General features: G+C 38.5%; 1 protein-coding gene across 1 annotated transcript in view; it reads right to left on the bottom strand.

Moving 5' to 3' along the window:
- The window catches only part of ARHGEF10 (Rho guanine nucleotide exchange factor (GEF) 10), a 101,883-nt gene extending 84,200 nt beyond the window's left edge, over positions 1–17,683 (bottom strand). Inside the window, exon 1 of the mRNA XM_009999259.1 lies at positions 17,629–17,683. Coding sequence (XP_009997561.1) covers positions 17,629–17,683 — 55 coding nt within the window. The remainder of the gene's footprint in view (positions 1–17,628) is intronic.
- Positions 17,684–26,984: the final 9,301 nt, after the last annotated feature.

Here is a 26,984-nt window from a genome sequence, read left to right as displayed (position 1 = left end):
ATGATGATAACAATCAGCTTTTCTACCATCCAGGACACGTTCTGTATCTTTATGATAAAGCCCACACAAACCACGGCTCTGGACTGCTTAGATTGTCATGGTAATCAGCTTTCCTGCCAAGGCTTCTGTTTCTTCAGGCAGGCTGAGCCAGCATATTTTATCACAGCCACAAATAACAAGATCTTTCATGCAGCGTCTTTGTAGGAAAAAAAGTGAACTAATTGCAAAAATAGTAAGGAACAAAGAAGGAGTTATACTGCATTTACTGTCATGGTTTATGGCTGAGGCAGCAGGACATTTAATTTAATTTCGATGCTTTTTAAGAAGTCTTTCTGTAATAAGTCAGCCTTTGGATTAAGGCTTTTAAATTTTGCTTTTGTCCATTAGCTATAGTTCATTTATTTTTTTCCGAAAGAGAAAAAAATCTCACCAAGCTCTTTCACGTGATTCACAACAATCACAACAATCTTCCCAATTCAGCATTCGCCTGACTAAGATTTTCTACTATTTGATGCTTGACAGTCATGGGGAGAAGGAAAAGGCGGGTGGTGGCATCGGTTTATTTCTGCTTTTTCTGTTTCTTTACATTTTCATTATATCCATATACTTCAAATTTTGAAAGCATAAACCAGTGAAATACTAAGCAGAGTGGGTTTTGTGACTACCAGTATGTGAAATGTTGGTTAGTGACACAGAGTAAGCAGATTAATAAGTAGAAGGCAGTCACAAGCAGGTAACAGCCACAAAACCACAACTTGTGTCTATGCACTGCCTTCCACCACTGTCTGCACTACATAAGCCAACCACAGCAGCTACCACTTCAAATACATCAAGTAGCTGTCTGCACTTGCTTCAGCGGGAGGAGAGAGAAGATGAGATGACTAATGAGTCAAACATTTCTGAAGGATTAGACTGCTCAGGAAACTGAGGCAGTGCTGGAGAGAGGTTCAGAGGTTGATTCTCAACATCAGCAAAAGAAAAAGCAGGAAGGCTTTTTTTGGCCCAGCCAGACAGGGAAACAGTGCAAGAGCAGCAGGCACCTCTGAATTTTTGTGGCTGCTAGATTAGGGAGCTTCTGAATCCAAATGCTTCCTTAGGGCATATAAAGTAACTTAGGTATCAGATGCCTGATAACACTCTCTCTAGCCCTTTCACACCAACGCAATTCCCCAGGCACTTAAGCCCAATGTAGTGCCATTTGTCAGACAAGACCTGACACTGCCAAAAGAGGTAACTGGAGACACTAAAAGCAAAAGGCATGAATCCAGACCCAGAAGCAAAACCTGCTCACCTAAAAAAGCAGCCAAATCATATTTTATGGTTGTGGCAAGAAATCATAACATAGGAACTGATTTTCTCAACTCTTGTAAAAAAAAAATAAAAAAATAAAAAAATCGAAGGTGCCACATATTTATTTTTCCCTGTTATGGCTGTTAATACTGCCTTGGTTTTTTATTCAGAAACATTTACTTTGCATCAGAGATAAACCAGGTGCAGAACCCTACAAATGGGTGCTACAGCCTGGAAAGATTCTGTAGACCACATCACTGAGGGCACAGTGGATTAAAATTACAAAACAGACAAAAAGAAAAAAAAAAAATCCTTTCTCGGATTACATGTCCTTGATAAAGGGCAGACCAGAGACAACCTCACTTCAGAAAGTTTTAGAACTGTATTTCAGCTTTGCATCTCTTCTGCATTTGCTTAATGCTGCAGGTATAAATTTTAACCCTTTAAATTTACTGATTCCTTCAATGTATACTTAACAAAAATATTCTTCTTTAAACTTTTAATCTCATTGGCATATTATTTAATTTGATGGAAGAAGTATTTTGATAACAAAAATAGAGGGTGGGGGACCTTCTTCTTCAACTGAAGAGCGGCTCAGCACTTTCTGTCATACAAAAAAGATATCTCGAATAACTAGTTTTGAAAATATGTACTTTTTCTGCAGTTGTTTGTGTTACTTCAAAACAACACACAGACAAAAGCACTTGGAAAGTGCTACAATAAGTTGGGAAGACACACAGCATAATTACACTTGGGCTGAATCTGGCTTCAAAAATCCAGCAGAGATCTTGCAAAATTTCATGCTCATGAAGAAACCCTAGTTTCTGCAATCCTTCAACTGCAAAACCAAATGATCAAACCAAAGAGTGAATTTCCAGGCAATTGTGCTTGCAAAGAAAAACTGGAGGAGTGAGGGGGGGATTTCTAAAGGCACACCTCCCCCTTAAAATGACAGAGATCATCTACTTGTTTTAAAATGATCTTTTTTTTTGTCCAAAGTAATAATCACAAAGTGCTTAGCATTATAGTCTGCCTGGAATTTAAATAATGAAATCAGTTACTAAAAATCCAATTTGCCCTTTCACCACTACTCAAACCCTTAACTTTACATGTGCCAACCAGAGCAATGAGAACAAAATGACTGACTGAACTTTTTCCTCTTATACCAATACTACTCCACAACATTCGCTTTGCAAACATTTTGGAGAAATTATTGCATTTCTAAAAATGTTGGGAGTTTTAAAGCATGAAAATAATTTTATATAATTTAACTTGAAGGCAACTTTCCAATTAAGTGTGAAAGCATGGATTAAAGGTCAGAAAAGGGAATTTATGCTCTCAGAATGGTTAGCACAACACAAAGATTCTCAATTTTTTCTGTGGTATGTTATCTGGGGATATGACTTTTCTTAAGCTTACTTCAAAAACAAGCTAACTTAGGCTGTGTTTAGAGAGACCTGCTGGGGCATAAGCAAATTTAAACCATTTTTTATTGCTCTGCAAATTGCAAAGCATTCCTAGCACCATCTGCTTTCCCATTCATTTTCCTTAAATTATTTATAGTTCAATGTAATACAGCTAAAGAGTTATATGTCTGAGCGTGACATCAATTTTAAAGCCAAGTTTAAGCTAGTGAACCTTCATTAATAGTTTTATTCAACAGTTTATTTCAGAGATTTAGAAGAAAGACAAACCAGCTCTGCAGTTAATATCAAGTGCACTTTGAATACAGTGCAGACACACAGGGAAAAAAAAAAAAAGCACCCCTAAGCTCTGTCTTCCCTTAGAATCGTGTAAATCAGAGATGTTCATGGAGACATCAACTGAGTTTCTTCCATGGAAAATCATTATAAAAGAAGAAAGAAACTGAACCCAAAGCAGGAACAGTTCAGCAGCCTGGAACAAGGTAAAAACAAATTTGGAATCCCGGGACATAAATTTGCACACTGCCATCAAGAAATACTACCTTTCATTATGCTCCAAGGTTCAAAAAACATATTTAGAAACCAAAGTAAGGCTTCTGTATAATTAGGAATGTCATCCTTGCAACCAGTTGTAGTCCTTTTTTATTTTTAATTAAAGTTAGCAAGGAACTATGGAAAAAAAAAAAAAGAGGAAATGCATCTACTGTATTTTAAAGACTCAATGACAAAGAATTCTAGAAAAATTTAGGATATGGCAAGCATGCATTTTCTCAGAAGGGAAAACTACTCCTTTCTCTAACAGTAACTTTTCTTTCAATCTTTTTTTTTTTTTTTGCTGGCTTTGTGGGGGGGTCCTCTAGAGTGTAAACTATGTTGTAAACTCACTGAATGACACATTTTCTTTTTTTTTCTAAAGTATAAATATTTTTGCCCACTTCTACCACAGCACCAACTTACACCAACTGATGAAGAAAACACACGTACGATGCTTCAGATGGAAGGCTGGCTATAAGAGCAAGTGCTCCTGCAAACTCTGCCCTTCACCAATGCTTCCAAGTTGACATGCCAGCACATCACTGGCATCCAGAAATCAGCTCCTCACACAGTCAGGCAGGTGGAAAGCGTTGATTTTGCCAGGAGAAAGTAAAGTCTGAAGCAAAACTGTGTATGCAAAAACACGGGGTGAGAACTCCAACCCATGGGAAGCAGACTGGAGCCAAGGACTTTCATTCCCCTTTCACGTGCAGTTGCACTCTGCTGGTGCTGCAGGAAACCCAGGCCCCTGCAGCCCGGGCATGCTGCTAATTACACATAGCTCCTCCATGCATCCAAAGCCTGACCACAGCCTTACAAGTATCTGTGGGAAATTGTCACAAAAAAAACCCAAACTCAACACCAACAGAAAAAAACCCCACAACAACAACACAACAAAACTAAACAGTACACATTCATGCAGAAAGTGTTTCCAGTAATGGAAACAAAAGCAAAACCACACAAATTAACAGGCTCTCCCTGCAAATAAACAACAAAGAAGTAAGTAAAAATGCCTCTTCAGTATTTCATAAATACAGACATTAAATACTAATTATGTTGTCATACATGTACAACAGATATAATTCTTCTGGATAAAAGTCAAACTCAAAATTGAAGTGAAAAGAAGGATGAATCTTCCTGCTCAAGTTCCAGAGAGAGACTGCTAACAGCAGCATGCTGAATACTAAAGAATTTTATTTCTTGAAATAAAGCCCAGATCTGTGGATGTTAGGAGAGATTTACAAATACCAAAGACATTGAACCTTACAAAGTACTCACAAGGCTAAAAATTAAGCTTAAACTTGGCTAAACATTAGAATTGAGTGGTAAAAAAACACCAAAAGATTAAAATAAAAATGTTAGACATGAACTGGGGTGTGCAGAAAGTAGTAGCAGCAACACCAGCAAGACATGTACTCCTTTTTAATTCCACAAGATGATTTTCAGTGCTGGCTATGCTATAAAAAGAAAGGCTGCTATGTAATATCAGCATTTTGTGATCATCTACTTTAACTGCCTTCATGCTCAACACCCTGGCGACACTGGTACTGCCTGCCGCAGTCACTGGAGTAGCAAGTCTTTTTTCACCTCAGCACCACAGTAGTAGGTTCCACTGTTAAAATTTGACCCAGAAATGTTGCTGATGTGCAGCAACTTAAGTCCTCAAAAGGAGATACTGTAAGGAAAGTATGTACAGCAACTATTTGGAAAACTGCATAAATACATGATAGAACCCTAGATGCACTGAAAAACACTTATGCATATTAAAGGCTATTAGTGTTTCACCACTATTAAAGGAACACTAATATATACAGTACCAAGGTTAAGAGTCTTAATTAGCATAAACGCCACCAGGCACCCAACAGGTGCCATGGTCAAAACACAAAAGCTACCTTGCTGTCTGGCATGTCTGTTGGTAGAGACAGGTGCTGATGATGGCTTCACCTCATGATGGCTTCGTAGCTGAGCTCAGCCTCAGCTACTGTGCACACAAACTGCTGAACTCTTCTACAACATGCTGCCAAATGGACTGTCCATACAGGTAATGGGAAAACCAGAGAGCTTTAATAAAAGAGAAATTAAATTGCAGAAGGACTACAAACTCATTGGAAAAATCAAGTATCCAGCTCTGGCAGTGCATGGATGGAGCATGTTGGCTAACCAAAGGATACATGTGTCATATAAAGAAAAAAAGGATAAGGAAAACTCCTAGGAAATGTAGTTTTAACCATACAGTTGACATATCTGTGAGAAAATAATAATTTTCAAGGGAATCTGCAGCAGTGACAGCAGCCTGGCTTGTTCCATTTCTTCACAATTTTCTTCTAGCAGATATCACCTATTAACACCTACTTTTCCAAATATTTTTTTTTTTACATTGAAACAATTACTGTTCAATGGTTTGAGGAATATGCATTACTCTAATATTCTCTGTTTAATTCTAATTAGCAACATGAAACTGTTGGACCATTCAATAATACCTTGGACCAAAAGTTTTTTTAAGAATAATCAGGAGTCCTGCAAAGCAGAAAGTGGCAGAAAGAGAACCTAAACGCCTAAAGCAGGGAACGCAAGATTTCACTTCTACAGAAAGAAAACATGCAGTTCAGGTGCACAAACCGAGTACCATACCAAAAGGAGCTGAAATCCATCTAAACCAAAAGCTTAAGTACATGAGATCTTGGATCATGTTTGGCAACATCATTCCCCCAGGCTGACACATTTTGCATATGAAATACCATACATACTGAACACTTCAAGAACAAAACTTCAGGAGACTTAGGCAACAGAATGCCTAAGTTCTGGACCATAGGTCCATGCAGAATAACACTGTATCTAGTCATTTCAAAACAGAGGCACTCACTGGCACTTCCAGAGAAAGACTTTGAACATGTAGAAGTACCTGACTTCCTTACCAGTACCAGAGGTGTTCATACACTCAGCCTCCTTCTATCGTAATGGCCCAGGCAGGGCTCAGAACATGCACAGGGCTTTGGGGCTTGATTTGCCTTTTTGGACAATCTGCCATAGGTTCCTTTTCCCAACAGTAACTCCACCTAACACAGAGCACTGTGTGCATTGCAACCTATTCACACACAAAAAATCAGTTAGATTTAGCTATTTGTGTCTTCCCCTCAACATATTCTCAAAAACAATCTGGCAATCAACATTTACAGCACCTTACAGCATCTTTTACTACAGGAAAATTTATAGATAAGAACAGAATGGTTATGTCCTGTAAATCCAGGTTGAAAATATTTGGGATTTCAGCTGTTTTTTCACCTACTTATTTCTGTTGTTACCACTTTGCCCATCCTAAAGACCACTATACAAATAGACTGATTTGTAAGCATCTAATAGGCAGGGAGTTTTACAGCATCCTGTCTCTTAGCATTTATTCTAATTATTATTTTAATGCATCTTGCTGTTGTTTGCTCTATCATACTAAGGTCCTGATATAGCTCAAAAAAGTATACCTGTGGAATTCAAGCAAATTCAGGAAAAGAGTAATTCTTACATCAAGTACCTCTTTCTACCTAAGCTCTCTGAAATCCTGTTTTACAATAGCCTTTTAACACACTTTCTACCAGAAATTGTATCACCTCAGAGGACACGAGCTGGACAACAATGGTGTTTCCTTGGGACTTTTCAGTCCATCAGACTCGGAGTCCTTCTCATTGCCTCCTTTCATTAGTGATGGAGGAGAAGGGAAGCCCTGTTTTGGCCCTAACACTGGCTGAAGACGAGAGCTGTAACACATCTCCATGATTCAGAGCTTCAGGCAGTCCACGTGGAAGCCAGGAAAGAATTTCTTCCAACATCAAGAGTCTTCTCATGCAGATAGTGACCCACTCACATACCCACTTAATTATGAAGTGTGTTTTCCTCAGATTGCTAGGAATAGTTTCATCTCCTCTCTGCAGCAAAAGCAAGCAGCACCTAATAAATGTTCCATTCAATAATTCAGGGATTTTGATTTATCATCATGCAAACAAGCTTTTACTCACTTTCCTGCACAAGATAAAAGAATTATAACAATGTATTTAAAAAGTTGATCTGTGAACTCCAGAGTAGAATCATTACAAAGGCTTTAGGCATAGTTAGTGAATATTTACTGAGATCAGTGACATGGAATTTAAAAACCCCCAAACCAGAAAATCCCTCAGTTATCTGGCAGCAATTTTTCCTGGCCAGTTAATACTAGATACAAGTACTAAAAAGGCAAAAGAATTAAAAATAATTCACACCTCTCCTCATATGTTGTCTCACTCTTTGAAATTAAGATTTCAGAATTTGGCATATGCAAATATTCATGGCAGGAGTAACCAAAAACCTGTATAAATTTCCTTATAATTTGTTGGTCTTTTAGGCAAACAATACTAGTTACCCCAGACCAAAGATAAAGTTTTGTTAGCATCCCTTGGAAGTCCTTCATCTCATCATAAATTGCTCTTTCTGCTCAATATGTCTGGGTCTTGTCCCTACACACAGCCAGCAAGTTAAGCCCTGCAGTAAAGTCACCTTACAGAGCAGCTGAGTGAGTAGAAAAAAACCAACTTATTATTCAGAAAAAAAACATCAAATACTATCAAAAGGATTAAGTCAACCTCTCAGACATCTATCTATGACAGTGAATTATATTTGATCATTTAACATATTATAAACATCTAACAAAGATTTTACTGGATTACTTCAAAACAAAATAAAATAAAATTACATCTATCTAAACTGTGTTTTCTTTGTAGATGCCAAAAACATACAAAGTTTTTAATTAATTTAGTTATTTTCTTTCTATTTCTTGTTTTTTCCCAACACTCAAATACACTTGACTAGAAGAAAAAACACATGAGGAGTGACATGTGACAGTGTATCTGCATTTTTGCAATGAGAATTTTCTTGTTACTCTTTGTTACACAGCTTGTCTGAATTGTCACAGAAAATAACTGATCCTTACCTTAAACAATGCATTTTCCTTTACTTACTGAGAGAAATGTGATCTTTAGAAATAAATAAATTGTTCTGTTACAGATGGGATGTCAGGCACCAGCAAGATACTGCCAGCTTAAAAAACAAGGGACCATTCATAACTACAATTCATATTCTGTTCTCATTCTTCTGAAACCTTGGGTTCCCTTTTACCATCATTTGTAACTGTCTGTATGCTGAAAATAGATATCTAACAAACAATGCTATTTAGCCCAAGACCAACTGCCTTAATAGCTGCAACTTAATTTCAGCAGTGTTCTTATTTCAATCCCACAATAATAGTAAGTAATATCTTTTAATTTTACTTCAGTCCAAAATACAAGCTTGTCCTCTCAGTGTTCATTTCCATAAACTAAATCATAAATCATCCAAGTGCTTTTCTTGTCAATTTTATAAAAGCCTAAACTTAACCGCTTCTTTTTTCAGTCACAAAATTAGCTTTTTAAAACAGTTAAACCCTAAACAAACCAGGAAAGCATCACTAAACAGCACAGAAGGTAAGTCAATAATCTGAAATAAATATGTACAGCACACAGAATAAAAAGCAGTTCCCCTAGCAGAGAAATGCAGTTGTCTCAAAAGGGAAACACAGCAGCCATCAAGCAGTTCCCTACTAGGATTAACCACTAACAATTTTTTTTTTTTTTTTTTGTTAGACTATGTTAAAGTCATCCCAATAGGAACTTTTATGAGAGTATAGTTGTTCCTGCTTCACTCTTAGACTCAAAGCAGACTTCCTTCTCAGGGACAGAGGAACTATGAATATTTTAGTGTTCCAGCACTGGCAGGCAAATGACAAAAAATAACCACAGAAAGACACAATCCCAGCACTCAATCACACACAAGACATCCAGATTTAAGTCCTTGCTCTGTCTCCCCATATCAGGAACAAAGAAATATCCTACTCACAGCCTTAGAGATGTGATTATTTGTATAAAAAGGTGTATGAAGCGCTTTTATGATCCATGTCTAGAAGATACCCTCAGTCTGTTTTCAGTCTTAAAAAAACACTAAATTTAATCAATTGCAGAGCACCTTGGACCCCAAACTTCAGCAGAACAAGGTTTCTCACCTAGATTTACCCAAGGTACTAGGGACGGTGGTGTAGATGAGTGAACTTCCGTCTCTCCCCTACACCTGGTCTTTAAGGTTCCTTCACACTTCCCAAATGAAGAAGAGTTACAAGTGATTCTCTCAGGTAGAGAGAATATTTGGTAGCAGTACAAAGACTATGCCGTCAAATTCACCCTCACTGTGTCCCTGTATGAACACTGACATTCCAGCATTTCACTTTTAATTTTATTATAAATACTATGTGAATTTCCTGCAAATAGGAAAAAAAAATATTACCAACTGCTCATAATTTAAGAACTGTATTGCCACGCAGTCACATCTCTATATATTAACCTACCCAGATAAACTTAGTTATTGGAGCTTAGAGCTTACTTGAGGTCTTACAATTGTTGTAAAAGTCAACTACGTACAGGACAATCAGGATGAATTGTTGGCAAGCACATTCAGTGTGAGGAAAAACACCCAATGTTTTTCACACAGACATCATGAGGTATAGTGTCCTGTACCAGAAATAGTGAGAGAGACATACTCAGAGATGACAATGCAAAACCACAAGCCTACCTGACACAGAGAGTACACTCTCCATCAGCTACTCTTGGGCAATCAGCTGTTTGTCAGGTATCCATCCTGCTGAGCAAGCAAAGCTGGTTTTCCTTTTGAAACTGGCTGCAATGAACACCTCTTAAGTCCTCACTTACAGAAAAGGACTTCCACTTCACTAAATCGTAAGATATTTTTCAAGGAAAGAAATGAAAAACAGCCTGAGACTTAAGTAATAGCACAAGCACAGGCCATCACTTATAAACACCACCCTACCATTAAACATCAGATCTCCAGTCCTAGCTGGTCAGCGTGAATATGACACCTCCACAGGAAAAGCATTACGTCATTCCTGATTCTCAGATTTATCAGCTTCTTAATTCCTCCATAGCCTGCAATTTATAGCATATTCTTTTCTTGTATAAATGGGTTTGGTTAAGGACCAAAAGCAACCAACTAAAACACTAATTGTAACTTACAGACATGATAAAATTTGTGGTTTTCATTCAGCTTTTGAAAAATGATTTGTTGTTGATAAAGAGACAAGGATTCATCCCCCATTTTATTTCACAAAAGAGCTATGGAAATTTTTCATGTATGGAATCTTAAGTACCAGCACTTCATGAATAAATTCATATGCACAGACACACTAAAAAAAGGAAAACGAGCTAGTACTCAAGTGTCAATTTCAGAAGCAGCTTTTTGATTATGCTCTTTGCCAAGGAAGCTTTTGCATCTACTCTGCTTCAACTGCTCCCTGTCCACTAAGACATACATTCATTCAAAATACACAGAGAAAAATCCTAGGCAATTTTTAATCATGGCTAGAAGAACAATCTATTTTCAAAGCAGTCTGGAGAAGGGAGCATACAGGCATTAATTTTTCTAAAGTGCCTCAGTACACAAATTTGCTCTGGGGTGCAGGAATTAACTAGCACAGACTAGTCATTGCCTAATTAACAATGCATGAATGGAATGTCCAAACAGCTATGAGCAGGTATGTTGCATAAGCATAATAAATTAAATAAATAAAGGTAAAATAAGTTATTTTCCATTCTTTTATCACATGGAGTTTTCCCCTATTGAGTACCAGAAGAAGGTCTATTATTGACCTTAACTTTACCTTAACCTAAACAAGGTAGAGATTCAGATGGTTATTGCTAATAAAAAGACACTCTTTAACATTAATTTAATCACATAGCTTTCATATACATTCTCACAACATTTCCATGACAATGATGAAGGTTTACCATTATTTTTCCCTGTAAATTAGGATTGATACAAATGACTTTATGTTACTTGTCCAGACCATAGAAAATCTACTTGACAAGAACAAAAAAGAATAAAACGGGGATTTATAGCACAAGGTATACAGCTATAAATGAAAAGGAACCCATGTGACTTTCAACACTATGGCTATATATTTTAGGACAATAAATATGTAAAAGAAAAAATTACCATGATGTCACAAGAATTTTTGAAAATAAATAAATAAATACAAGTTATTTCACCTGTGGCCCCAGCTCAGTATTTTAGCATCATTGTGCACAAGGTACAAATATTTTTTTATGAAGTATCAAAGGGTCCTGTACCCAGCCCACAGCAGGAGCTTCATCTCCACTATGAGCCACGGTAACCCAGCAAAGTGCCCACTGCCTGAAGGCACTGCCAGGTGCTGCTCATCCTTTCTGAGCAGACACCATGGGTGGTCAAGGTATATGCATACCAAAAATAAACCATATGTCTCCTTCCTTTAATTATTACACGTATTTGCAGTTGTACTTGGCCCTAAAATTCTCACTTGTTTTCCACCTGCAAAATAACTCGTCAGAATTATCTGTAAAGTGAACTCAAGTGTATTTTAATGTAATTATTAAAATTTATCTTCACTGATATTGCTTTACTAATATGCCTTCTTAAGAGAGTTAGCAGTGCTAAAGTAATATATATTTTTTTTTTTTGTATATATAGATATATGTATAAGTATATGAGTTCCAATAGTTTCAGACAAGGCTTTTTGAGATGACAGCAAAAGCATCCATTAATGCTAGATCTGGTAGAGCGGAATCTCAATTTACAATGAGTAAATCTAAACTCAGCTTATTATGAAATGACACGTCTGAAAATAAGGATGCCATTCACATAGTTCTACATGAGACTAAGAACTTTGCAGAGAAAGAACCTGAATCCTGGAACTGTACTGAACTACGTCACCCTGAAATTTTGTCAGAGTATCCCACACACTGACATGCTGAACAAAGTTGGAGCTGTTGCTGCAATTATTAGCTGCCTTTGAAAAATGGCAGCCCCAGCTCAAGTGGAAATATTGATTCCTTAGGGATGACTCTTCCCCCACAGCACTACATTGCTTTGGAGATGGATTACCCAATAGAGACAATTTCACAGTAACTGCCACTAAACAAAACAGAGCTAAGCACAGGGTCCTGACCACATGCATTAGGAGGACAGGAAAAGCATTTTTGCCAACAATAACCTCAGTGATATCTCAGAGCACAAATAAAGCTGCCAGCAATGCTGGCCAGAGGTCTAACTCATTAAAAGCTGACTTGACAAGTTTTTGGTTTTTTTACATTCTAAATTTCCTATTTAGTATCTAGTAATTGACCTCTCTATCTGTGGCAGTGTCTAAGAGAGAAAGCAGTTTTGATCTAGGATGCGAATTCCCAAATTCCCAAAGAGTTATGGCTGAAGAAAACTAAGATAAATTTTATTTCATACTTAAACGGCTTCCTATATGCATAAGTTCCACTTGAATAATAAGTAGAATGTCCTTTAAGAAATAATGTATATTATTAATATAAATATATTAATATATACACATATCCATGTATATAATAGGGTGTAAGTCTATAAGTAATAATGTCCTATATGAGGGACAGATCAAAAATTTATGGGAAAGTCACCATCTACACAAACTATACTAGCAACTTTATCAAAATAAGAACACCTGCACTGGGTTCAACTACAGGTCTCCATAACCCGTATCTCCATAAACTCGTGCTTTGGGATTATCAGAATAAGCACAACATTCTTCTCCCAAGAATACCCCCAGCATCCAGCTGTCAAAATTCAAATCCTTTTAAGACTAATAATACCAAGTTTAAAAAAACCCAAAACATTAAATAGCCATACTTTCTTACAGAAAACATAAATGCAGAAGGCAAAGACACAGTCTTTGTACATCCTGTCATTATGTTCTCTAAAACCTGGGCTATACAAGCAGTCATACAGCTACCAGTTTACAGCAGGCAAGGTGCACTAAGTACTAACCTTACAGAACCAGTCCATCAGTCCAGTATACAAAATGCTCCTCCATAAACCTCTGCCCTCTGGCCACACAGAGGTTCAGTTTGTGCATCCATCCCTCTGCTACCCATGGGAATGCATGCCGGCTAGAGAACTGCAGCATGAAAAGAAGGTCCTTCACCTATAGCCCTCAGTAGACATTGTCCAGATGAAGTATGTTTGGTGGAAGCAGCACATGCCCTAATAGAAAACAATTCACCCATCTCTGTCCTCTGAATTCAGACTCCCTATCCATCAAGACACTTGAGATACTGGTCCAAATATCCTGCCTGTGCCACTGGTTTCACTTGTTCTTTCTCTACAGAGCACCATGCGCATGAACACTTGATGCTGCCGAAGGACATGATGAAGATGTGATGATCCGGTCCACACAATATTGCCGTAGAAAACAAGGATTTTCAGGTTTGGATTGTAATGACCAATTGCTCTCAGGTTTCATTCCATCATGCTCTCACAACACCAGCAAGCAAGGTCCAAGAACACGACAGGGTAGGTGACAGAAACCAATGTTTCAGCAAAATACCACTAAGACCAAATCTTGAGGTGATATGGGAAAAGGGAGTTCTGGGGAAATATCTACCTCTGGAAATATAATCAAGTTGTTACAGCAAAATTGGCTTTAAACCCCAAGAAATTTCAGTTACCTTCTGGTGGTGGGGGTGGAAATGCCTCTGTGTCCATCCTAGTGCATCCACCGTGCCTTTAGCAGACTGAAAAACCCTGCAAAAATGAAGGGAACATTTTTTTTAGAACACCACTTCCAACTATGGAGACACTCCTTTTCAATTTGGCCAAGCTCATACCTATTAGCTAATACCATTATAGAAGAGAGAAAATGTGCCTGGCTTCTTGCTTCGAAATACAGAGTCCAAATTTTTATGTACACAGCTCTCAGTATTGGAGCCAATTCTTGTGATGATCTCAATAAGCCAGCTGAAGAAGGATGAAGTTTTAAAACTATTTGGTACTCTGCACCTCCCACTGTGACAATCACAAACAGATTACTGAAACATGTTATTTCAATGTCTGTTCAGAGTACACATTCTGCTTCAAAATCTTCCTGAAGGGGAGGAAGAGCAAAATTCTAGGAGGCTTATCAGTTTTGATGATGTTGTGCTTCATTTGGCAGTCTCACAAGTCTCACTTTATAGACAGCTGCTTCATTTCCTTTCTTTTGGCAATCTTAAAAACTCCACTTGAGTCCCTTTACTTACACTTCTCCTGAAGAGAGTGAAATACCAGTGAGCAGTCTCCTGAGCAACTTTCTCAAATGCTATCAGTCTCATGTTTTAAGGAAAAGAATAAATCTACAAAGCAGTCCCTTACTTTGGCCCTGAATACACCCCAGGAGAGAGCAAAGCCCAGAACCCACAAGAGAAAATTTCCTCCCTCCCCCTGTAACACCAATTTTTTAGTGATATTCCAGTATCATCTGGAAAGGAAAACTGGAGTTGTGCTGAGCAATGCACACACTCTGTCCCAAACCCATTTTCATTTTAACTTAAGAAACAGCATATCAAAAGAGATTTCAGAACAAGGCTGAAGAGGAAAGTTAAGTTTCCAAAAGCCACACAAGAAGAGCCAATGCTAAATGTTCTACCCTATTCTTGAGTAGCCCATAGGTGTTAATCTCAAGAAGCTACCATTTCTTCTTGCAACTGCAGGCAAAAGAGTTCATGCCCTTGGAAAGTCTCCATATCTAAAGTATGAAATAAGTAACCCGAAAGAGGTAGTAAAATTCAAGTTACAGTGTAAAAATAATAAACTAAATTAATCAGGATGCAGAGGTCAAATCAACTTCCACTTCCAGGAAAGGCAGCAGTGAAAGGAAAGCAGTGCCTCAAAAAAGGATCCAACCTTAGGAGGTACCAGGCAATTTACCTCCCTGACACCAGGTATGCAAGGGCAAATCATCAGGATAGACATGCCAGGAAATATAATAACTCTGATAGCTCAAGATCCTTATATGATTAAATCATTCATGACTACTTGCATTTCGTAAGCACACAAAATTCTTTTCTAAATTGTCTTAAGCTTTGGTAACACTTAATCAAGTAATAGACATCAGAGACAAGGCTCAGAAAGGATTCATATGCATATACAACATCTGCCTACAACACACAAAATATTCCATTATGTGCTTTCACTATACAGTGTCCCTTCTAAAGCCTGTCTCTACAATCTGTATCTGCAGAGCTCAAAGGCGGGTTCCTGTTTACAAATGTCTGGAATGCATCTGGCCACACCAAAACTGCCAGCCAAAATGAGGGAAAAGTATGATTTGAAGAAAAGCTTATTTTTCTTTATTCCATCACTGGAACATAGGTTACCATCAGCAAACCTCTAAGTCAGTCTAAGCATCTCTTCCAAATGCATCTTTCTAAGAGAGTACCTACAAGGCCTTAAAAAGATTGTTTTATTTCAATGTATGATGCAAGTTTTTAAACATCTGTGAAAGTTAACTTCAGCAATTATTTTAAAAATCAATTTCTTCCTCATAAGCAAATACTAAAAATTAACATGCAGAGCTGAGATATGGATGTTTTCAGTTTGTTCTCTTGTTTTGATCTAGCTCACAGTGGCATGCTTCAAATTACACAAGAATAGTGTCAAAGAAAGACACAGACACAGTGTTAGAATCCTAGCCACTGACCTGCTTGCTCCCATCCGAACAGTGCAGTTATTCACAGGAAGAAAGATACACTTTCTCACTTAAGAATGCCTTCTGGTTTGACTTACACATTGCATTAATTTATCTTGAAGTTCCACAGATTTTTCTCTACTTTTTGGATGCTGAGAAAAACACGGCAGCAGCAAAGACAGTTTGTGCATTGTACATTCCAGTAATACCCTCCATAAAAATAATTGCCATTTCATGCAGTAGACTGCATGTTCATGGAACAATTTCTAACTGCACCATATTTCAAGAAGTTTTTCACTCTTCTATTGAGAGGCAGGGAAACCAACTCAAGTCAAAGATATTTAAATCAAGATCAAGCCAGATGATTTAATTTGACGAGCAGCCCATTGCACAGTTTGTAGCTCAAGTGGTTTCCCCACAAACTGCTGCTAACAGTTACACACCACACAGCTACACACCACACAGCTACACAGGCACATTCGAACAATGATTGTGAAAATCACAGCTCAAATGAAGCTGAAAGGGACCTCTGTTCTCTCGTGAACTCAGGACACGCATCTTCAAAATTAGATAAGGTTCCCTAGGGCTTTTTTCACCCATGTACTGAAAAACCCCCAAGGGTGCACCACCTCCCAGAGCAGCAGTTTCCTTAGCCACTCCTGACCTGTTCCCATCCCCAACCATGGCAGTGGCCTTCACTGGAACCATTCCAGTTTGCCAGTCCCTCATCTGTACTGGGACCCGTACTAAACACTGTATGCCAGATACAACATCCTCACCACTGAGTATGTTATTTAGTTTAACATAAAAATATTTAAGAAACTGAACAACTATGTGCATTTAAGACACAGAATACCAGAATTTAATTCCAAAGGTATTTAAAAATTCCAAATAGAAAAAATAACCTATTAAACATGAAATACATAAGCTATTCTATTCATATGTATTGCATGATAAAATTACGAATCTGAATAACTGAACTGCTCTGTTCAGGAAAAGGAAGCTTTTCTTTACAGAGTGGTCAAACACTGGAACAGGCTTCCTAAAGAGGCAGTTAATGGCCCAAGCCTGTAAGTGTTCAAAAGGTGTTTGGACAATGCCCTTAATAACATAATTTAACTTTTGTTCAGCCCTGAAGTGGTCAGGCAGTTGGACTAGATGATCATTCTCCAACTAAAACATTTTATTCTATTTTCCACCAGGAGTGCTCACCTCCAACCTCAGAAGCTGCTAAGGGAAGAAGGTTAGAATCTGCAGTATCCCACTGCAGGCTTTAAAATCTCAGCGCATTAACACCTCGATCGTAAAGGCTAGAGGTCAGTCATCTGTGAGACTGAAATTCTGATTCCAGAACTGCAGTTTTAGCAAAGAAAACAAAAGTACCTTTACACTTGTCTAAAGACTATAAAAGAAAGTAGTCGTTCCTCTCAGTGAATCAGTTTCCCCTCTCATTACCTCTGGTAACTCCTCCTGCCTACAGGACGAGAAGGTTCCTCAGCTACAGCTGCACATCAGATTTCATTTGATAGTTTCCTCCAATTGTGGAATGAAAACAGACCACTAGTTCTCAACTATCCAGATACAAATACTGATCAACATCTGCATTTCCACTTCATCAGAATTATTTTCTGAAAGTCATTACTTATATAACAGTCTGAAGGCAACAGAAACAGGACCAAGGCAAACTCCACTACAACCACAAGGAAGTGCAGAGTTTGTACCTCTGTACCTGCTCCCTGAACTCCCAAGAGGCACATGTAGCCAAGTTTTCCAGCTCTAACACCCTAAGAACTGTAAAGGTGACATACATACCTTCTGTTTTAGAAGGAGTGTGCATTATAACTGCAATGACATCAGGATTCTTCATTTTTAACAGTGCAGAAAGAATGAGACACTGAACATTTTTTAATAGAAAAGACAAAAGATAAAATGAAGATATTGATTTCCAAGGAACCATGCCTCACACAGAAAGCTTAGTGCAGGCAAGCTGCAAAGCAATTTCTCTGAGAAAGCCCAAAAATTAAATTAAGAAAAGCGCAAAATAACAAAAAGCAAATCCCTGTGATGACAAGGCCTGTGAATGTCTAAAAGCCTCTTATGTCCACATCACCTACTGAAGATCACTACATAGTGCCCAATTGAATCTTCTTCCACCTATAACTTCAGAACTCCTGTTGGGAAGTATATCTTCCTGAAATTTGATATATAGACTCTGTTGAGAATGTAATGAAGAAAAAAAATGCAGAAGAAAGAACTTAGATTTATTTATTATTTGAGTATGTCAGGATGGCCCTGTTACACAGAAAGAGTAAAAACTGGTAAGAACAATTTGTTCTCCATACAAGACTATTCCTAAGAAACACAGACTGTAGATTATTTTTTTTTAAGATGGTTTTATACCACAGTGGGTGTGAACGAAGCAGGCACTAGGAAAGCTTACCATCACATGCTGTAAGCCACAGAAGAAGGCTGTACCAAGACTGGATCACTATGTCTTTTAACTTATATTTGGGTTTATTAATAGCTAACAGTTCCATACTATATTAATTTTATTCTTAAATTTAACAAAATTATCTAAATCATAAGCAATGGAATAATAAGGAACTGCACTGGTTCAAGTAAAAAATGTATATGAAGCCTAGTTCCTCGCTCAGTTAAATCAGGGGAAATTCTATTATCAGCTGCAACACAAAAAAGGTCAGATCTGCAGAGAGGCAAAGTTTTCAGACTGCACACAAACCCTACTTCCCCAAAAAGCTACTTTGCTTCTTTTTCTGCCACCCCTTCTCACACCAAGCAGTGTTCTGCTAAAAGCTAGAGAACAATGCAGCAGCAAGCCCTGAAAAAGCACCAATCTATAGGGACACCCTGGGAACATGACTAGAGATTGGTATTCCAGTCCTCCTTTTTACAGGGTATTATTTACAACATTTCTTCACCTAGAGCAGATTTCTGGCCAGTACATCATCTGCAAGAGACGAAAAGAGGAAGAAAGCAAAGACTCCATCTGCAGATTGGTCTGAGGGCTCCTATGCACGCAGAAAACACTACAGATTTTTTAAGTATTTGTATTCTTTCCCTCTGAGGAAAGATTATTATTGCAAGCCAAAATACCTAATCACTGTTTCATAGACTTGGTCAGGTTGGCAGGTACCTTAGGTCACGTAGTCCAACTTGCTGCTCAAAGCCAGGTCAGCTATCAGGAGAGACCAGGCTGCTTCATCTGCTGGGATTCTGCGAGCCTTCAAAGACAGAGACTGCACAATCTTACCAGGCAACCCGTTCTCTTGCTCAGCTGTCCTCCCAGAGGAAAATACTGCCCTTATATCTGGTTAGAACCACCCTTATTTCAGTTTATGACCTTGCCTGTCATCATGCCACCTTCTTGATAACATGACAGCAGGTGCGGGCAGGCTCTCATTAGGCCCTCATGAAGCATCTCTTCTTCAGGCCGAACAAGCCCAGCTCCGACAGCTTCTCCTCCTGAACTACAGTTCCCTGACACTGCAGTGGTCTCATACTGAGCTTGCTTCAGTTTAACTACATCTTTCTTGTACTGAGGCTCACTGGGGTGTGGACATAAAGCTGGATGCAATCCTCCGGGTATTGTCTGACAAGTGCTGAATGAAAGGGAACGTTTCCCTTTGAAGGACCTCTTCCTTCCCACAGGCACAACCTTGCCCTCATCCTTGCTCAATTTCACACAGTTTTTGCCAGCCAACTCCTCCAACCCGCTTAGGTCCTTCTGAGTGCCAGCTCTGACTTCAAACACATCCACTGCTTATCCATTCCCCCAGTTCAGCATCATCTGCAAACTTCAAGAGCGAGGGCTGGTCACCTTCCAAGTAATGCATAACAGTGAACAAGGCATGTCCTACAACAGAGAGCTGGTGCACTCCACTGGTTACCAGCTTCTAGGCTAGTTATAGCCAACTAGCCACCTCTAAATCCAACCATCCCACCAGTTTTTCACCTATCCAGTAGTATACCCACTCAGATTATAATGACATTCTGCAAAAGACCAAGCTGAACCCAACAGGAGCATATGATACAAATATTTAGGAAATAAGAGGGGGTATGGGTAAAAAGTTATTGAAACCAGGGAAGGGAACAGGTTCCCAAACAGGCATGTAGGGTACCTGACTTTCAGTGAGTAAGCCTTGCTCCTGTCCTTTGTGCTGACAACTGTTCAAATATCCAAAGGAAGAACAAAGGCATCATCACTCTGGGTTGTGGAAGCCACTCCTGGGGGTCAAGTGTACCATAACAATTGCAAGCATCTGAAGAATTAAAAGCCTGGCATCAAATACTTTTAGTCAGGACTGTTTGTTTTGTGCCACACATAAAGGACTGCACTGCTCGTTCAAGACCATGGTCTTCCACTTTGTATGAACAGGTAAATTAAAAATATGTGAATACTAAGAGCATTTTCCTTAATTTCCTCTAAATCTGATTCTAATCAACTAACTTTATCTGGAGAAGTCATCTTATTTGTCAAATTTGCTCTTTTACACTTAATCCAAATTAGTGCACTCCAATATCAGAGATCAAGTATTACCTTAATTGGAAAATCCACAGGAAGATTTTTTAATAAGAGAAGATGCTTGCACGCTGCGTAAAATTTCAAGTGTGATGTAACCCTATGTATGGTTTAGTTGCATACATATTATTATAGTACATATGTAGTCAGAATTATTATGCAGAGACTTTTAAAATAAACATTTAGAAAATGCACCAAAATAGTAACTTACTCTAGCAATTCTGATCAGCCTCACATTAAAATATAGTATTTCTGTCACAGGGAAAATGCCCTCTTTTGATTCCCATGCAAATCAAGTTCTTGGCCTGAAAAAAACAAAAGAAAACGAGAAGGTGGTGGTGGCCATTTTCCTACTCCGATCATACATAATTAGCACATCCACCCCAAAAGTCTGGGACAAACTTAGATTTAATGCGTGAGTCCTAGTTTTACAAAGCATAGGCTGTCTTTCAAGATACTGATGACAACATCAGTAGCTCTTTCCAAAGATAAAAGTGAAATGACAAACTGAGCCGAAGATTCAGTTCCTACCACTTTCTGCAAACCTAGTCATGACAGAGACACTTTTCCTGAACATTTTCTGGTTTGGGCTACTACTGTCCTTGGAAAAGTAATCATATGATTTCTCATCAAGGACTACCCATTACAAATGGCGAATCACATCTGATCATTACTAAGACAACCAACTCAACACATTTATTTCACCTGATGAATACATTTATTAATACAAATACAAACCCTTATTCCTGTGTTTCTAAAAAAAACCACTATTTGGAGTAAAACATGGAAGTACATTTCTAATCATAAATTAGGATCATAATCCATGCACTAGAAAAATAACACAAATTTCATCGATTTGGTTTTTATAACACCAAAATTTATGTTTTAATGGCTTTAAATATAAGTGAGAAAAAAGTAACAGCACCTGCACGGATCTGCCCTCATCATTAAAATATGTACAATGGAAGGCAGTTTCCCATGGAAGTGTAAGTTCTGCATTAAGTCCTAACATCAGCAGTCTTTACTCTCCTTGATTTGGAAGCAATCGAGTAGACCTCCTCCTTCTCTTGCTTCTACAGTTCAAAGTGAAGTTTTCCAGACTCAAATTTGTTGATCCATGGTTTGCAACAACACAGAATACTAGATACCAAGTTCTTTTAGAACACTGAGGTTGTGACATTAAATGCTTTAAAATTGTGAAAAATATAACATCAAGACCCATAAGCTGAAGATTCACTGTGGTCCTAGCAGGAGAACTAGACATTATTGTTTTCTTCCCAAAAACTTAAAATCCCATTTTAGAGATGAGGAAATAATGTTTACCCCCCTTTCTTGAAATTTCTGAGATGTACATTCTGTAACTCTAAAAAAATAAATTCATTTGATTTCTGTAATCGTTTTGAAATAATTTCTAGAAAAGAGATTACAGAAGAGACGCAAGATTGAATATTTGACCTTGAGCTTGGATCCAAATAGTTTGTAGTCGTGGTTCAGTCCCAAGTAACAAGTATTGTACAGTATAGTAAGTCACTGAAACTGAGGGGTTTTTTTTCCAAGATAATGCCCCTATTCAGCACTACGTAAGCAGAACAATTTATTTTGCTCTGGTTAACTGCTTCACCCACTCATTTGACATTAAGCTTCAGGCTTCCTGACCGAGCACTGAACACGTAGGATGTGAATCAATGTTGTGCAGTTATGCATCACTTCCCACAGTCTTGCTGATTCAGGCAATCCAGAATAAAGTGTGAATCAAGTTTTTGATCTAAAAACACAAGTTTGAAAACATTTTTCAAATCTTGTTTAGCATTACTTGTCATCATTCCGTGACAAGCAAGCTGTACTTTTGCATGTCCTTGGTTTCAAAATAATCTGAAGTATTACGGTGCAACCAAAACTCAGATTCTCAGCTCTAAGAAAATATCCAAGGGATTAAATCTCAAAAGACACTAATAATGCAGTGGTTTCCTTCCACAGATATGTGACAGTTCTGGAGACATTCTGTTCTCTGCAAGCCACATATGCACACCATGACATGTATTTATTTATTTTTAATAGAACCATTCAGGTTGGAAAAGACCCTTGGGATCACTGAGTCCAACCATCATCCTTACTCTACAAAGTTCTCCCCTAAACCATATCCACCAACACCACATCCAAATAACCCTTAAATCCCCTCCCTGGACAGCCTATTCCAGGGTCTAACCACTCTTTCTGTGTGAAAAATTTTCCTAATGTCCAGTCTAAACCTCCCCTGTTGTGGCTTGAAGCCATTCCCTCTTGTTCTGTTGCTAATTACCTGTGAGAAGAGACCAGCACCACCTCTCTCCAATGACCTTTCAGGTAGTTGTAGAGACTGATTAGGTGTCCCCTCAGCCTCCTCTTCCTCAAACTAAACATTCCCAGCTCCTTCAAGCGTTCTTCGTAAGATTTATTCTCTAGGTCCTTCACCAGCTTTGTTGCCCTCCTATGTACTCGCTCCAGCACCTCAATATCTCTCTTGAATTGAGGTACCCAAAACTGGACACAATACTCCAGGTGTGGCCTCACCAGTACTGAGTACAGGGGGAAAATCACCTCCCTACTTCTGCTGGTCACACTATTTCTAATACAAGCCAGGATGCCACTGGCTTTCTTGGCCAACTGGGCACACTGCTGGCTCATATTCAGCCGCTTGTCATTACTGAGAAAGACATGAAAAGAGTATTAAGACATAGTTGTATAAACCCATAATAAGAATTTTGGTTGACTTGCTCACGTACTGCCTCTCCTCATCACAGAGCACCTGTCCCTCGTAACATCTGTAGTCTCCACAAGTAATTCTCAGGCTTCAGTTTATAAATCCCTGATAATTTCCAAGTATCCATGCTTGCACCTTTTCCACCCTTCAAACAACCTCTGGGTTCAGAAAAGAATTTACCTACATTAATTTTCCACTAACAGACACAGCAACAGGAAATACTTTGTACAGACAGGAACAAAAGTGGAAATCCATCTGTAATGGATGTTGATTTTAACAAAAGACCTTCAACATGAAAAATGCTCCACTCACATGTTGTAGAATATATACAAAATGTCAGATTCATTCATACGCCTATCAATGCAACCTTGTTTATTGTCCTGTTACAACAAATAAAATGTTCAAGAAGTAAGACACATTTGACAATTGCATTCACAGTGTTTAATTTAAGACTGTAACTCCAAAGGAAGTTTCTCTAAGGGACAATGGCTGCAACAGATAGTCCACAAGAAGCATCCCAGGGCAGTACAGTACAGCTAAAAAAGCCATCTGAAAGATGAACTTACAGAAAGACAATTTCAAAAATGCATTTACATTAGAGACCATAAGAGAGTTCCTCATGAAATCCCTTCTAAACGAAGACTTTAAAATGGAAAGACATAATAAAGAAAAAACAAAAAATTAAACAGAAGTCACTTTCCAGAAACAGAAAGAAAAGTACTATCCCACATATGTAAAGATGAAGAAAATAAATATAGCACACAGTTAATTTCTCCATCACACACAAAACTGAGACCAGAGTAGTATTTCAGATGTATGAATAAAATTACTACAGCTCTGCACAATATATAAATTTTCATCTGAAAGTCTGAATTAAAACTATGCCGCCTCCTCCTCCTGGATTGAAGAATTTGTTTCCTGGCTTCTTCAAAAATAGGCTGAAGTTTATAAATTTTCTACAGCAGATTCTAAAAATAATTTCTACTTTATATAGAAGCACTTAATAGACTTCCTGTTTTACAAATAAGTAATGCGCTATTCCCAGTTGCATTACATTTGGTTAACAATTATGAAGTTTGACAACAGCCCCTCAGGTTTTAGACAAGCTTGTTGTCTTCCTTCAACTGTTTAGAAACTACGCAAGGACTCCTAGACTGCTCGGAACACTCCTCTAGCCTTGAGATTTCTTAATATCGAATTTATTAATGCCAAGACTAAATACCCTTAATTGTAAAAGAAATGGCAAATTCCATACCCCCAGCAGTAAGTAGTAGCATCCTGGTAAAAACAAACAAATCAGTACAAGATTTTATATATAAAATTATAACCAAGAAAACAAATAGACAAGCTGCGTTAAAAAGAGTTACTTAAATAGACTTGAAGACACAAAACTCCAAAAGCATTTTTAATATGCTGTGATGCCTAACATTAAAAATTCAGCATACTCAAAACTAAGGCGATACCTTACAAAGTTTGTATTCTGGACGTTTTAAAGACATGCTACACAGCTATTGGCTTTAAGATAATCAAAAGCTTTCATATTCAACATAAAACTAAAGGAAGTGTTAAGACTTGATATTTCAGCCCAGTGTAAGTCAGTACACTTCCACTGAAGTTAACAGGCTAGAATTAAAAAAAAACAAACAAGATGCTGAGGTACCCAGACCTTTTATTTCAGTTGCAGTAAAAATGAAAATCTAAATACTATTTATGTAATACCGTGGATTTTTCAAGTTAATCTTGATAAATGTGAAAGTTTGTTTCACAGTATCCCACGCTGGGAAAGGACTGTCACAGTCTTCTGATGAGAGAAACCATATTCTATCTGCTGGTAGTAACCATAGTCCCTGGTCAGAAGAGTGCTCCTGGGCATGGAGGGAACCGCCTCTCCCAAAGCCCAAATCCAAAGGATCCTGCTGGGTCCTGGCACTCAGCAGGAGCTGACAGACAGCATGTTCCTCAAGCATCTACCAGATTCCACACTCCTTTCTCCCACCACATCCACCTGCGGGTATCAACCACAAAAACCCCATGCATTGGACAACCAAAGCCTGTCCCATCATGACACCTGTCACCATTCACATAGTAGGTCACGTCTAATGTACAATGCCATAGGTAAGCTAAGAAATCCATACACTACATTAAAAAAGTCTTAAAATCTCACTGCAAAACCTTCAGAAATATCAGATTTTAAGGTAGTGTCTAAAGGACTACTGTTCATAACTGGATAAACACATGTAACTTGTTCCTGGGCTACTGACTGTGAGGGAGAGGGGAAAAAAAAAAAAGACAAGATGGATTAAACAAAGCACGTCAGACAGATTATCAAGATCAAACAGATCACCCAAGTGAAAAGAATGAAGGGCCCATTGAAGAAAACGGCTCAACAGACAGAACCCCTGCCTGAATAATGGGCTTGCAGTTGTAGGCATCCAACATGTCCCATGTTCAGGCAATAAATCTGTGTCTACTGAGCACCAGCAGAAAATTTTAAAAATTGAATACTTCATTTCTGTGGCAGAACAGATTGCTCAGTGGGGTTCACTAAGCAAAGTAAAGGCTTTGGGAAAATATTTATTTTCTTTACAATAATAACAGTCACAAACTAACATACCTTGGTACATCCTCACTGTATTTATTCAGCATGAGACCATTGGTAAACAGTCAATCTTCCTTATTTCCTGACTGGTTAAAAAAAAAACCAAAACACACACACCAAAAAAACCACACCTGTATCTTTTTATGGTTATAGTTATATTGCACAACATAAAAAAAAAAAACCACAACAACTTTTTACATTGCAATTAACTTCAAACCTGCTAGCACAAGATAAAAGCCATTATTGTAGTAGCTCTGAGGGGAAAAAAAAAAGAAGGTTGAACAAATACTTAAAGAGGAGAGAATTTACGATGGATAAAATCTTTTTGGTAAAAAAAAGAAGGAACATCTAAAGGCCTTTAAAATAAATAATGTGCCCAAAGCAAAAGCTAACAGCTGTCTTTCCAAGAACCTGGTACTGCCAACTGAGAAGGGCCATTCACTCACCCAAGTGAATCACAAGCCAATCTTTTAGAGCTGTTCCTGCCTTACCCTATAAGAACAGGGTATCTTTCAAAAGTAACTACATGGTCCGGGATCACCACCAGCAACTAGATAATTCTGCCAATAGTTAAAGCGTTAATTACAAAGCAACCCAAGACAATTTTAAAACCTCCTTTGCAAAAAAAAAACCAACAAAAAAAAAAACACAACAAAAAACAAAACAAAAAACACAGAAATGGACAGTTGTTACCGTATCAAAGTATTTTTGCCGCTACAAGAAAACCAATTTAGTTTCAGATGCCGACTACAAAGCGGGTGTTGAACACAGTGTTTAAGAAGGGGGGAGGAAAGAAACTCAAGGCCCCCTGGGAACGTGGATTTTCCATAGTCTTGTCAGTACCTGTTAGAAGGAGAGGGAAGCGGGAGCCGGGCAGCTCCCGACGCCACAGAGCGCGCTCGAGACAACACCCCAGCGAAAACCTTGGGGAAGGAACTTCACAGACCAAGAGATGGAAGTTTGGAAAGGGAGTCAATGCCTTTATTAACGACCCCTCGCACCCTCGCTTCAGTAACTCGTCAAGCCACGTTACCCTGGCAAAACCTACTCAACAATTCCTTTTTGTTTGTCTGTTTAAACCAGGGTTTCCTCCCCTGCCCCGACACAGGCAGGGCTCTCCGCGGCCCCGGCGAGGCAGCCCCGCGCCCGGGGCGGCGGCGGGAAGCGGAGGGACCGCAGCTCCCGCGCGGGAAGCGCTGTCTCCACACGGAACGCCGAGCCCTGCCTCGAAAGGCGAAACTTTCCGTGACTAACACCGGAGGGAGCCCCCGGCGCTCCCCACCCGCTGC

Source organism: Chaetura pelagica, unplaced genomic scaffold (assembly GCF_000747805.2).
Source record: "Chaetura pelagica isolate M959 unplaced genomic scaffold, ChaPel_1.0 scaffold90, whole genome shotgun sequence".
Classification (NCBI taxonomy): domain Eukaryota; kingdom Metazoa; phylum Chordata; class Aves; order Apodiformes; family Apodidae; genus Chaetura; species Chaetura pelagica.
This window is presented reverse-complemented; position numbering and strand designations above follow the sequence as displayed.